At 40.5% G+C, this 12,242-nt stretch overlaps 1 protein-coding gene across 1 annotated transcript; it reads left to right on the top strand.

The window, feature by feature from the left end:
• The first annotated feature begins 224 nt into the window (after positions 1-224).
• Positions 225-11,675, top strand: LOC116265070 (cytochrome P450 710A1-like). The gene is made up of 3 exons (XM_031645609.2): positions 225-305; positions 639-701; positions 9,232-11,675. Exon 3 carries the CDS (start codon positions 9,786-9,788, stop codon positions 11,247-11,249), a length of 1,464 nt encoding a protein of 487 aa, XP_031501469.1. The 5' UTR covers positions 225-305; positions 639-701; positions 9,232-9,785; the 3' UTR covers positions 11,250-11,675.
• Positions 11,676-12,242: the final 567 nt, after the last annotated feature.

Below are 12,242 nucleotides of genomic sequence, written 5' to 3'. Positions count from 1 at the left end.
TTGATCCTGTCCTTAAAATTTTACAAAAGAAAAGAAAAGGGCATGAGCTTTGGTTTTCGGATATACTTCAAATCCAGGTCCAAAATCCAGATTTTTAAACACTCGAAGATTGGATCTGATCATGAGCGGGGATCCGGTTGGTCGTTGCTTAGCTGTAGTGGGTCCCACAAAAAGAACGTATAAATACTCCCGACTCGAGTTCTGCCTCATCTTTCTTTCTCTCTCTCTCTCGCCCTGCTCTGCTCTGCTCTCTCTTCTCTCTCACATTGCGGTGTGTCACAGAAGGAAGAGGAGGATCATTGGGGGTGAGTGGCGAATTCCCATCCTTTTTTCCTTCCCATGTTTGTTCTCTTTTCTTGTTTTGTTCGAGTCTGTGCTCGACCATCTATGAATCGCCCAGAAGTCCTGAGTCCTATGGGACCTGCAAATCCCATGGGATTCCATTTTCCCAGGATCAGGTGGATCTGCAACGGCAAGAAACCCTAGCTATGGTCCTTGCCGACTCAGGCAGCGCCTCCACCGGGATTCCGAACACCAGAATCTCCATGTGTTCGTGGGATTTGAATATTCTCTTCTTATTCTTCTTCTTCTATTAAGGAAAGGAACTGGTAGAACTAAATCAGTTGTTACTACACCAGGAAATTGAGATCAGAGAAATCAGAGAAGGGGAAAAATGGCCCTTGGATGAACCGCTAGACAAGGTCTGCCTCTTTCCTTGAGAACTTTCATCCTTGTTTGTTTGTTCATGGGTTGCTCTAATTTCGTAGACCACTATTAATTAACGAGGAAAATGTGAGTGTGGATCTCATTAAAGCGCTTCATTTTGCATATATCCACATCTTGGACGAATTTAGTCATGCATAATTTAATAGTCATTACCATTTCAACGCAGAAATTGGATTCCTCACGAAGTTTCAGTTTCTTTTAGTGGGAATTTATTTATTATCCACAACTTACATCCGTTAAATCACTGAAGTTATGGCATTTAGCGTCTGTTGATTTGTGAAATGCTATGGAAATCCTATGCACACAGGCGTCGGATTCCCATGTTTGGAAGTTTGATTCTCGTCAACTTTTCCATGTAAGCGACTTCTTTGCATTGAGAATTAACTCAACAAACTTTCTAAAAACACTTGTATATTTTTTTTTCGCCAACTTTTGAAAAGGTAAACGAAACACTCCTATGTTTTATGTTTTTTTCTAATAATTTAAATGCCAGCATTATATATATAAAAGAAGCGATAAAAGAAAAGAAAACATAAAGCTCAAAGGTGTTTTTATTCTACCACTAAACTTGAGCACCTTTACATACATGAAAAGAACTTACCAAAAAAACTGTCACCTAAAAGAAGGCAGCTGGATGCTTGTGACAACACTTGCAGTGGAACAAAATCGATCAAAAATTACTCCTAGCAGTAAACTTTCTGACAATAGTTCTACTTCTGCCAACAGGCTTTCGGTTTCTCAATCGCAAAAAAGTAAACCATGAATCCAGGTAGAAATGAATACGATGAAGGTTGTTTTTTCCTTTTATTAATCACATAGCACCCTATCAATTTGATCTTAGTTTGATTTTTTTTTTTTAAAAGAACGACAGTGCATACACAAGTATGAGGCATGTTCTTAATCGCCTTTTTGGCTTTTCCACTTTTGAAACAGTAAAAAATTGGAGCCGGTTGAACCTTATATATATATATATATATATATCAATTTGCTGAATGTTAAATTTGTTGACGAATGGTTTAAAAATATCATAAACCATTTACTAAACTTAAGTACCTTTTAAATTTTGAAATTTAATGTGGCTCACTTCACCACAACTAAATGTATCATGAATTACAGTTTCAAATTTTTAATTATATATACATACATATATATATATATATATATATATATATATATATATATATATATATCAATTTGCTGAATGTTAAATTTGTTGCCGAATGGTTTAAAAATATCATAAACCATTATTAAACTTAAGTACCTTTTAAATTTTGAAATTTAATGTAGCTCACTTCACCACAACTAAATGTATCATGAATTACATTTTCAAATTTAATAATATATATATATATATATATATATATATATATATATATATATATATATATATATATATATATATAGCAATTTGCTGAATGTTAAATTTGTTGCCGAATGGTTTAAAAATATCATAAACCATTACTAAACTTAAGTACATTTTAAATTTTGAAATTTAATGTGGCTCACTTCACCACAACTAAATGTATCATGAATTACAGTTTCAAATATATATATATATATATATATATATATATATATATATATATATATATATATATATATATATATATATATATATATATATATATATATATATAGATTCCTCGTGTCATTAAGATAAGTGCGTATTGTTTTTTATTTCGGATAAGATTTCGTCGACACAACTTTGGATGCACCCTCCACATTTAATATTACTTCTTCGTCTGAAACCGATCACTCTCCCGTTCCTTTTGAAAAATAAAAGATGCACTTTTGAAGGCATAATATAAACGTAACGACGCTTTGATGTTTCGGGATCGTGACCACAAACTTCGAGAAAAATTGAACAACCTGAACGAAGCCTGTCGGCCGTATATTTTCAGTTAAATTGCACGAAAATTAAATTTATAAAACATGCAAAACCGGAATGGCTTATATATATATAACAAATATTTGTCAAATGAACAATTGATGAGAATCGTTTCAAGCTGTTCCTTTAAATTTTTTTTTTTGCCGCTCTTTTTCTCTCCCCGATCCTTCTCTCCCTCCCTCCCTCCAGCCCCCATCTGGCCATCTCTTCCACAACCGCGACAACTGGTGCCATTTCCTTATACCTGCGGCCCACCAGGCCTCTACCTTCCTGACGGAAGTCTAGTCTTTCCGCCAGAGTCGGGAAATGTTGTCGGTCAGTCTCCCTTTTCCAACCTCTTCTTTTGACACTAATAGATGGATGAAGTTTTCCACTTATCTGCTCATAAAAATCATGAAACTAAAGAGTTGGGGAAGGGAGAGAGGCGGCCACCGACATTGTCCCCCGATGCCAGTCGGCCTGCTGGCCTCCGTCAATCCGACGGAAGCCCGGCAGGCCCGCATCCATCGGAGGACAGTGCTGGCAGCTGTGGTGGTGGTGGTGGATGAACTTAGGGAGGGAACTAAAGAGTTGAGGAAATGAATGAAAAGTATAAGGAGAGGAACAAGGATTGGGGAGAGCGAATGTTTGAGAAAAAAAAAACAAAAAAACAAAAAAAAAAGGACAGCTTAAGAGCCGTTGATCTAAAAATAAGCTTGGCTGGTGAACAAGTTTGAACCGAGTCATTTGTTTAACAAGTCGAGCTCGAACTTGAACTCAACACGTAAACATGAATATCAATTCTATTCAAAGGAGTTTGTCGAGCCTTAATCAAGTCAAGCTGGAGCTCAACGATGAATATCAATTATATTCAAACGAGTTTATTGGTCCTCAGTCAAGTAGAGCTCGAGCTCAACACATAACTGTCTAGTCGAGCTTGAGCTACTTTCGTCGAGATATTCTCGAGTTCAAGCTGAGTCAAGCTCGAGGTTTCATTAATCGAGTTCGAGCTGATTGAACTTGGGCTCGACTCGGCTTGTGTTCACCCCTAATTAAAGTCATGGTTTAACCCCAAAAGCATTGGCGCTTGCCATGGATCTAACACAATGGATATGACAAGCCCCTCACACATTGAGTGACACTTTACGAGGTTTTTGAAGCGATTGCGTGCCATCAAAATTGGGTTTGAAGAAATCTTAGTTTTGTAAAATGGTGTGAAAACATGGTCCCTTTTAAATTATTCAAAAATCAGGTTTTAAATGTGTCACTCAAAAAAAAAAAAAAAACAAAGTTTTTAAAACTCATTAAAAAACTTAGTTTTAATAAGGCACTTTTTACAAAACTCTGCTACAGGAGCGAGTCATCCAAACACCTCTTAAAAATTTTTACATAAAACTCAGACTTTGATACGAACTGGATTTAGGCAATTCATTTATGTGTTTACCCAAATACACTCTTTGAGTTTGTTCATCTAACCGTTTTGAACAAGTGGGAGAAACGCATCGTCTCCTAAACCACGTCGGAAGCATTTCTCAGGCGGAAGTCCGTCTTCCTCACGCATTTCCTATTCTGCGCTTTTCATGAAAACTTATTTTTCTTGCAAGAAAGAGTCGTTACATTTTCTTGTTGAGCTTCAGACATTCACGCCATTCAAGAATTCAAGTGATTAGAACCCCACAAGCTATTTTGGGTCACCTGAATTTGAACCTTTTTCCGGGCCAGATCCTTCCATACCCACTCCAATTTTTCTGCATTCTTCCGAAACAAGACTTCACGCCCGTAGCTTTTTAGTGACATAACGTGCCGACGCGTATCCTTGTTGAAGGATTGAATATCTTCTTATTGTTTTCTTTCTTGTCTTCAATGTTCATAGAGCTAGCCTTATAAATGTGACCCACGTTTTAGTTGGTAGCCTCTGCTTCCTGCCATGCAATTGATTCCTTCCAACATATTTTTCCAAGTGTTTGGAGAACGGGCGGCAGAGACCTTTGAAATTTATATTTTTTAGATTTGTGAATCTGTGATGAAAAGACAAGTGAGACCTAATTCCAATAATGTGACGGTCGTACACAAGAGTTAAAAGCTACCCTCCCTTTCCTACAAGCCACAAGTCCAACGCTGTTTCCGAACTTATGCGATTTTACTATACATTCTTCATGTTTGCGGTCTATCGGAGCATAACACTCACGGAAAATGAATTGAAGGCACATGTTTGTGCCACATTAAGCTACGTTAACTGTGGAGAAAATATTGCTTTTTAAGTACAACTTTTTGAAACAAAAGGGTAAATGAAAATTTTTGAAACTTGAAGTAATATGTATATATATATATATATTAAGTACAACCTTTTGAAACAAAAGGGTAAATGAAAATTTTTGAAACTTGAAGTACTATCTATATATATATATATATACAGAGAAAGAGAGAGAGAGAGAGAATAATTGATAAATACCAACCACTTAGGTAAGGGAAGAAATCAGACCTCTTAAATTCATGTTCAAATGTGTTTCAAACAAAATATGAACATATCTTAATGTGTTTATAAATGCTAATTTAGTATAAATTATGTTTCACTTCAAGCTATTTTTGTAAAAAAAACAAAGCCTTAATAACTATCAAATTTTGATGTTGTAAAGCCATTCATTTTTCTATTAACAAAGTACACTATTAAAATAAAACTTGACTACTTTAATAAAAATAAATATTTCTCACCAATTACTCTTAAAATCGTATCTAGAAGATTAGATTGCCAAAAAAAATCCTTTATATTGTTAATTTTAATTGGTCTTATATGCAAGTAGTCTATTTTACTAATTGTGCTTATAATATATATATGTTGTTGCTAGATAGTGCAGTTGTCACAAGGCTATCGGTGAAATAGGAAGATGCGATATCCTTAAGTGCTAAACCTATTTGGAATTATTTTTGCCATCGATTCTTTTCACATTGACTTGAAAAAAATAATAAATTGTGCAATATAGATAGGTACGATGTGATATATTATTTTTATTATTATTATTTTCTTTGACCAGTAAATGTGCATTAAATTAATGGTCTATGTCTTTATCCATAAACCCAACAGGTGAGGGCTTGACATCTTTTTGTCTCTCTTACCAAGTGATGTGTGGTGTGTTGTAGCCACATTCTCAGTTTGATTCTTAAAAGGTGCTATCTTGATGGTATTGAAGAGTAATGTTGACCTTTAAATTATAGATGTCTTGAATCGGTTCTTCGCCCCTCCCCCCTCTCCTTATATATATATATATATATATATATATATATATATATATATATATATATATATATATATATATATCATTTATTTAATAAAAAACTAGAAGACACCTTCCATTGGGTTTGAATGAAACCCTATCATCGCTCTTATAAAACGAGGTGGCTGATCAATGTTAGTGTAAAATATATTGAATATTTTTCAAATTTAGAAAATTTAAAATCAAGGCAATGCAATCCGATGCACACGATATCATCCCCATAGGTATACTTTGAATCGATATGATTTTAGATGGTTTGATTAGAGATCACATGTTCTTACTCTCAGGAGCCCTGTGGCATTTTGTGAATATCTTGTATATCCTGGATTTGAAGTCAAACACCCTTCCTTATAAGTAACTGGGATGTAAAATCAACGAGTTTTAAAATCTCGTGTTTGATAATGGGCTTTACCTCATGACCCGTCCATCGGGTCTCATATTTCTGGCTCCACGAAATCACTTGAGTCCGGGTATTTGGATCCAAAACTTTCAAAACCAAACCTGCAGGTGAGTGGTGACAACGTAGGAGGGAGGCCTTCGATGAAAGCAAAAGTTAGACGGCTTTATTGTGTTTGTATTGACGTTGCCACCTAGAAACAGTCGTTCCCTTGGGGTGGACCTCTTTGCTCCAAATAAGACCCTCACCGCCACCCGAAAACAAAATCTGAAGGCTTTTCTATTTTTTATGGTCACGTTCGGTCGACCTCTTCCTCTTCACTTTTCCAGCAAAATTGCAAGGGACAAATAGCGACCCTTTTATGGGATCTTTGGTGACGCTAATGTCATGCCATCGCTATCTCATGAATCTATCGTAATTGCGGGAACAATTTCATGAGACTGACGTGATTTTGTCTGATTTGTTCTTATTACCAAACAACCTTTTAGGACTTGTTTGACAACAATAACAACTTATTACTATCTCTTAAATTTATCCTAAAGATTGCGACATATTCTTATCTTATTACCAAACAACCTTTTAGGACTTGTTTGACAACAATAACAAGTTATTACTATCTCTTAAATTTATCCTAAAGATTGCGACATATTCTTATCTTATTACCAAACAACCTTTTAGGACTTGTTTGACAACCATAACAAGTTACTACTATCTCTTAAATTTATCCTAAAGATTGCGGCATATTCTTAAGCACTATGTCATTATGATTCATAAATTTATCCCAATCTTTAGAGTAAATTCATGAGACAACAACAATTTGTTGCTATTGTCAAACATGTCCTAATGTTCCATGAATTTGATCAAATACAAAGTATTCTATTTTTCAGATGACCTCTAATTGCAACTCACTCTATGAGCATGGAATACAAGGACTAATGTTCCATGAATTTGATCCAGCATATTTTTGGGACACCCATATGGTATCACTAAGAAGCCGTTTGACAACAGTAACAAATTTGTTACTATGTCATGAATATGTCTTAAAAAAATGAGTAGATTCATGGAACCTTGTAACAAGTGTTATATGAATCTAACTCATTTTTTGATGTACATTCATGAAACTATAACAATGTGTTACTATTCTTAAACAACCCCTTAAGATTTTTTCTTCTTCCTCGTTCTTGTGCTTTTTTTCTTAACCACACCCCATACTAGTATTTTTTTTTATAATTGAAAAGTTTCATTTTAATATCTCTAGAGGTTTTGAAATAATTTGAAGTATTTTCTTTATGAAACACTACTTGTACATCGAGCAGCCCTTTTGCCCCAGCTATGTAAGTAAAAAGACTTAGGAAAAACAACGGGAGAGGAAACTTGTTTAATTCTCGCTTTCATTTTTTGTGTAAAAATTGAAACAATAAAGCCAAACAGCCGGCCGGAAAACAGAAAACTTTGGCAAAAAAGAAAAAGAGAAAAAAAAAAATCAAAATTCAAACTTTCACCCATTTCTCCAGTTTTTTGGTTCAAAAATTTTACTAAAACTCGAAGCAATGGGTGTGCTTTGCTAGAGGTAGGCCCAGGGTGGAGCTTCCCAGGCTCGTTCATCAGGAGCCCTGAGATGGATGGCTGACATTTCTTGGTATTTATTGCCTATGAGATTCTACCGGACAAATTCATTGGAGCGTTTGGCTCGCCATTAAAAAAAATTCCTCGCTCTATCCCTGAATACAGGCCAATTTCAGGTGTCCCATGTAAAAAACAAGTTCTATTCGTACCATCGACATCAAGAAGAAGAGGCAGAATAAGCACGCAAAGACTTTGAAAATTAAGCTATTTATTAAAACCTGGTTTTGTAAAAGTTGTTAATTTTAATGAATTTTTGAAAGAATCATTTGTATGTTTGGGTAGAGACAAAATAGTCCAAAATAGCTTTTTTGAAGGGGAAAACAACCGTCTCTAAAACAACCCAAGCACAAAAGGTGTCGAGTTTATAACAGGGCGGCCAATATGAAAATTATAATAACACTCCGTTTTAAGATCTGACTCACTCTTAATAGACCAAGCTCTACACTCCTAACAATGAACCCAATTGCCCGCACTCCTTGGCAGTGACAACTTTGTCCTGGATTCATTTTCTTATTTAAAAGAAGAATGTGTTGGTGGATAAAGGGCAGTTGGCGAACTCCACATGACACCTTTCCAACTTTCTCTTCATCCGTCAAGACGTTGTCTGCCTTGTCTTTACCCGATCCCCGTCCCTGTTCTGCATCTTTTTGGGGTTTTCTTGTTTGTTCTGGTATAAGTACCACTCCCTTTTCCGTCCTCCAACGTCCCGACCCGGCCTGCTCTTTTGTATTTATTCGTCCAGAACCTTCTGGCCGTGTGCCATTACTCAAACCCTACCATTTCGTCCCACTTGAGCTCGCCTCAGCGTTGCATGCAGCTTTAAGAAGCCTAGAGTCGGAAACTTGGTCGGTGCCGATTTAATTTATGCAATCTCCTTAGGCCACGTTTGATGGTTGAAACTGAATCTATCTCAAACGTTAAAACATATTTATAAAGCAGTCTCAATCTTCGTAATAAATGCATGAAACAGTCATAAAAGTATTTCATTTGTCCAACAACCTTCAACCGGGTGTTTGGCATTAAGAACAAGTGTTTTATTAATACACCCTAAAAATAAAGTAGATTTGTGAAACTTTTGTTTGGCTCAATCTTTAGGATAAATTCATGGTTCTTAATACCAAACAACTCTTAAGAGTATGAAACTTTGAAATGTTAAGAGAGTTGACATTTTATGAATGAATGTATCATGAATGGACCAGATGCATCAAACATTAGAACTAATTCAAACAACATTTGCAAAGCTTCTCTACTCATAAACGACTGTAAAAGTAAAGCAGTTAATTCAGACGCTCTTTATTTTTATGACTTTGGGACTAGAAACTAACATAGAAGGGGCTTTGTAGTTACCGGAATGAGCTCGGATGGTAGTCCTTCTGAAACGGCGACTTGCTGGTTGCTGCCTCCCCTCTCGCATTTGACTGGACCGGACCGAAGCAACAATAAATGCGCCGGGACAGAACAAAAATTCCACGATAAGAACAGAAAAACAAAACCTGCACGCTTCTGCCATTTTCTTTTCTCTTTCTTTCCTCATTCTTTGGTTCTCTCACTTACATCTCTCTTCTCTCTCTCTCTCGTATGTGCGGGCGGTCAGCAGCAAGGCCACATTCTCCAGATTCTGCACACTCCCTTCTCCCTACCTGGCGGCTGTCCTCCTCTCCTCCTACTCCTTCTCCGCTGGCTGTTCCTCCGACTCTTCCCTCATTTACTCCTCTCCCCACCTACCCTGCTCGCTAAATAGCCCCCGCCCGTCTCCCATTCCACCACCACCCCCTCCCTCCTCGTCCTCCTTTTTATCCCCCACTGACCACATTCTTCCTCCCATTCACTTCCTTTTGATCCTGTCTCCCCACCACCGCCGCCGCCGCTGCTACCCTCCTCCTCCCACCCCCATTAGATGGAGCCGCTGCTGGGGCTGACCCCGACTGACGTCCTCCTCCTGGCCGCCTTCCTGCTTTTCGTCGTCCACCATGTGGCTTACACCAGGAAGAAATCGTCCATTCCGGGGCCGGCCTTCACGCTGCCGTTCCTGGGCAGCGCCCTGTCTCTGGTGCTGAACCCTACCAGGTATTGGGAGGAGCAGGCCCGGATGGCCCGCTCCTCCCCGCTCGGCCTCTCCGCCAACTTCATCCTCGGCCGCTTCATGGTCTTCATCCACGACGTCGACCTCTCCCACCGCGTCTTCTCCAACGTCAGCCACGGCGTGATCCACCTGATCGGCCACCCCTTCGGCAAGAAGCTGTTCGGCGAGCACAACCTCATCTACCTGACGGACCAGGAACACAAGGACATCCGCCGGAGCATCGCCCCCAACTTCACCCCTCGCGCCCTCTCCTCCTACATAGCAGCCCAGCAAGCGGTGATCCGCGCTCACCTCCGCTCCTGGCTCGCCCTGGGATCCTCCTCCCCCATTCCCCTCCGCACCCGCTGCCGCGACATGAACCTCGAGACCTCCCAGACCGTGTTCGTCGGCCCGTACCTCGACCGGGAAGCCCGCGACAGGTTCGACTCCGACTACGGCCTCTTCAACTCCGGCCTCATGGCCCTCCCCATCGACCTCCCGGGCTTCGCCTTCCGCCGCGCCCACCGCGCCGTCTCCCGCCTTGTGGACACCCTCGCCGCCTGCGCCACCCGCTGCCGCTCCAACATGTCCGCCGGCCACCAGCCTCGCTGCCTCATGGACTTCTGGATCCAGGACATCGTCTCCGGTTCCGACGCGAAACTGTCCGACCGCGAGATCGGCGGCCACGTCTTCGACTTCCTCTTCGCCGCCCAGGACGCGTCCACCTCGTCCCTTCTTTGGGCCATTTCCATGCTCGAGTCCCACCCGGACGTCCTCGCCCGCGTCCGCGCCGAACAGCAGCGCGTCCGCCCCGACCCGGACGCCCCCATTTCCGCGGACCAGATCGCCGACATGACCTACACCCGGATGGTCGCGAAGGAGGTGGTCCGCTTCCGGCCGCCGGCGACGCTTGTCCCGCACATCGCCGCCTGCGACTTCCCCATCTCCGACGGCTACACCGTGCCCAAGGGCGCCATCCTGTTCCCCTCCCTCTTGGAGGCCGCGTTTCAGGGGTTCTCGGATCCAGATCGCTTCGATCCGGACAGGTTCTCGGAGGAGCGGCGGGAGGACGAGCTGCACAAGCGCAGCTGGCTCATGTTCGGGTCGGGTCCGCACCAGTGCGTGGGCCAGCGGTACGCCCTGAACCACCTGGTTCTCTTCATCGCCCTCTTCGTCACGGTCTGCGATTTCAAGCGGGCCCGATCCGACGGCTGCGATGACATCGCCTACAAGCCCACCATCGCTCCCAAGGACGACTGCCTCGTCTATCTCTCCCCACGCACCAAGACTCTCCTCTGAAGCTTCCTCCCCCTTGACCGTTGTTGCACCTCAGCGTCAAGCCATCTACCAAATGTCAGCCACCTTGCGGGAAAAATTCCGCTTCCCAAAAGGCTAAAGCAAAATTTGTTTGTGAAACCCAAGAAAGCGGTGCGGTACAGTTTGTCAGGGCTTGTTTTGAAAAGTCACCTCCGTGTTAGGGCCTTCTTTTTTTTTTTCTTCTTCTCGTTTCTTGTCCAACGTTGTGTTTGAAGTTCATTCTTTCTCTCTCTTCTAATTTCTCTCTTTTTTTTTTCTTTTTATCTTTTTTTTTTTTGTTCGAGTAATGTTGTCGTTGGGAGCTGCTTGATGTATAGATTGGTAGTATTCTTTTGTTATGTAGTTTATTTCAAAATTTGGTTGGAAAATAGTTAAAAAAAGAAAAAGAAAAAAATAATCACAGTCTTACTGTCTGGTTTGGATGATCGGGTCGGATCTGGGACAACCCGTGAATGCAGGTCCAGTCAATAAATTGGAATTCCGGACTTACTACAACCGCAAAATTCTCGTACCCGGTCCAACCAATCTGGGGCTCCAGTTTCTAACCAGTACTTTGCTAGCAGATCCTCGTGTCCTGGAGTGTGACTCTGAGCCAGGGTTTGGATAGGCGAAGCGATGTGGGGAACCGCGATCTGGTTCGGACCCTCGCGTTCGAATTCATATCCGAATCATCCCCAGCCAGCAAAGGCAAAGCCCTTCTTCTGAAACTGATTTGGAGTTCTTCAAAGTGCAGGATTTTTTAAGATCCAAGGAGCTCGGATTGAAACATTCCCAAGATTTGAAACTATAATTCGATCAAAAATTCATGATTTCACCCTTAGTTAGTGCCTTGAATTCTTAAGGAGTTTTCCTAGACTCATCTTCCTATCTACCAGACAACTTCCGGTGGAAAAAAAAAAAAAAGTCTCTGCAAAGAAATAACTGAGGTCGTGAAGGAGAAGATCTAGTAATTGAATGAGCCTTCATTACTTTACT

Source organism: Nymphaea colorata, chromosome 11 (assembly GCF_008831285.2).
Source record: "Nymphaea colorata isolate Beijing-Zhang1983 chromosome 11, ASM883128v2, whole genome shotgun sequence".
Classification (NCBI taxonomy): domain Eukaryota; kingdom Viridiplantae; phylum Streptophyta; class Magnoliopsida; order Nymphaeales; family Nymphaeaceae; genus Nymphaea; species Nymphaea colorata.
Note: the sequence above shows the minus strand (reverse complement) of the source record. Positions and strands in the feature narration are given on the sequence as shown.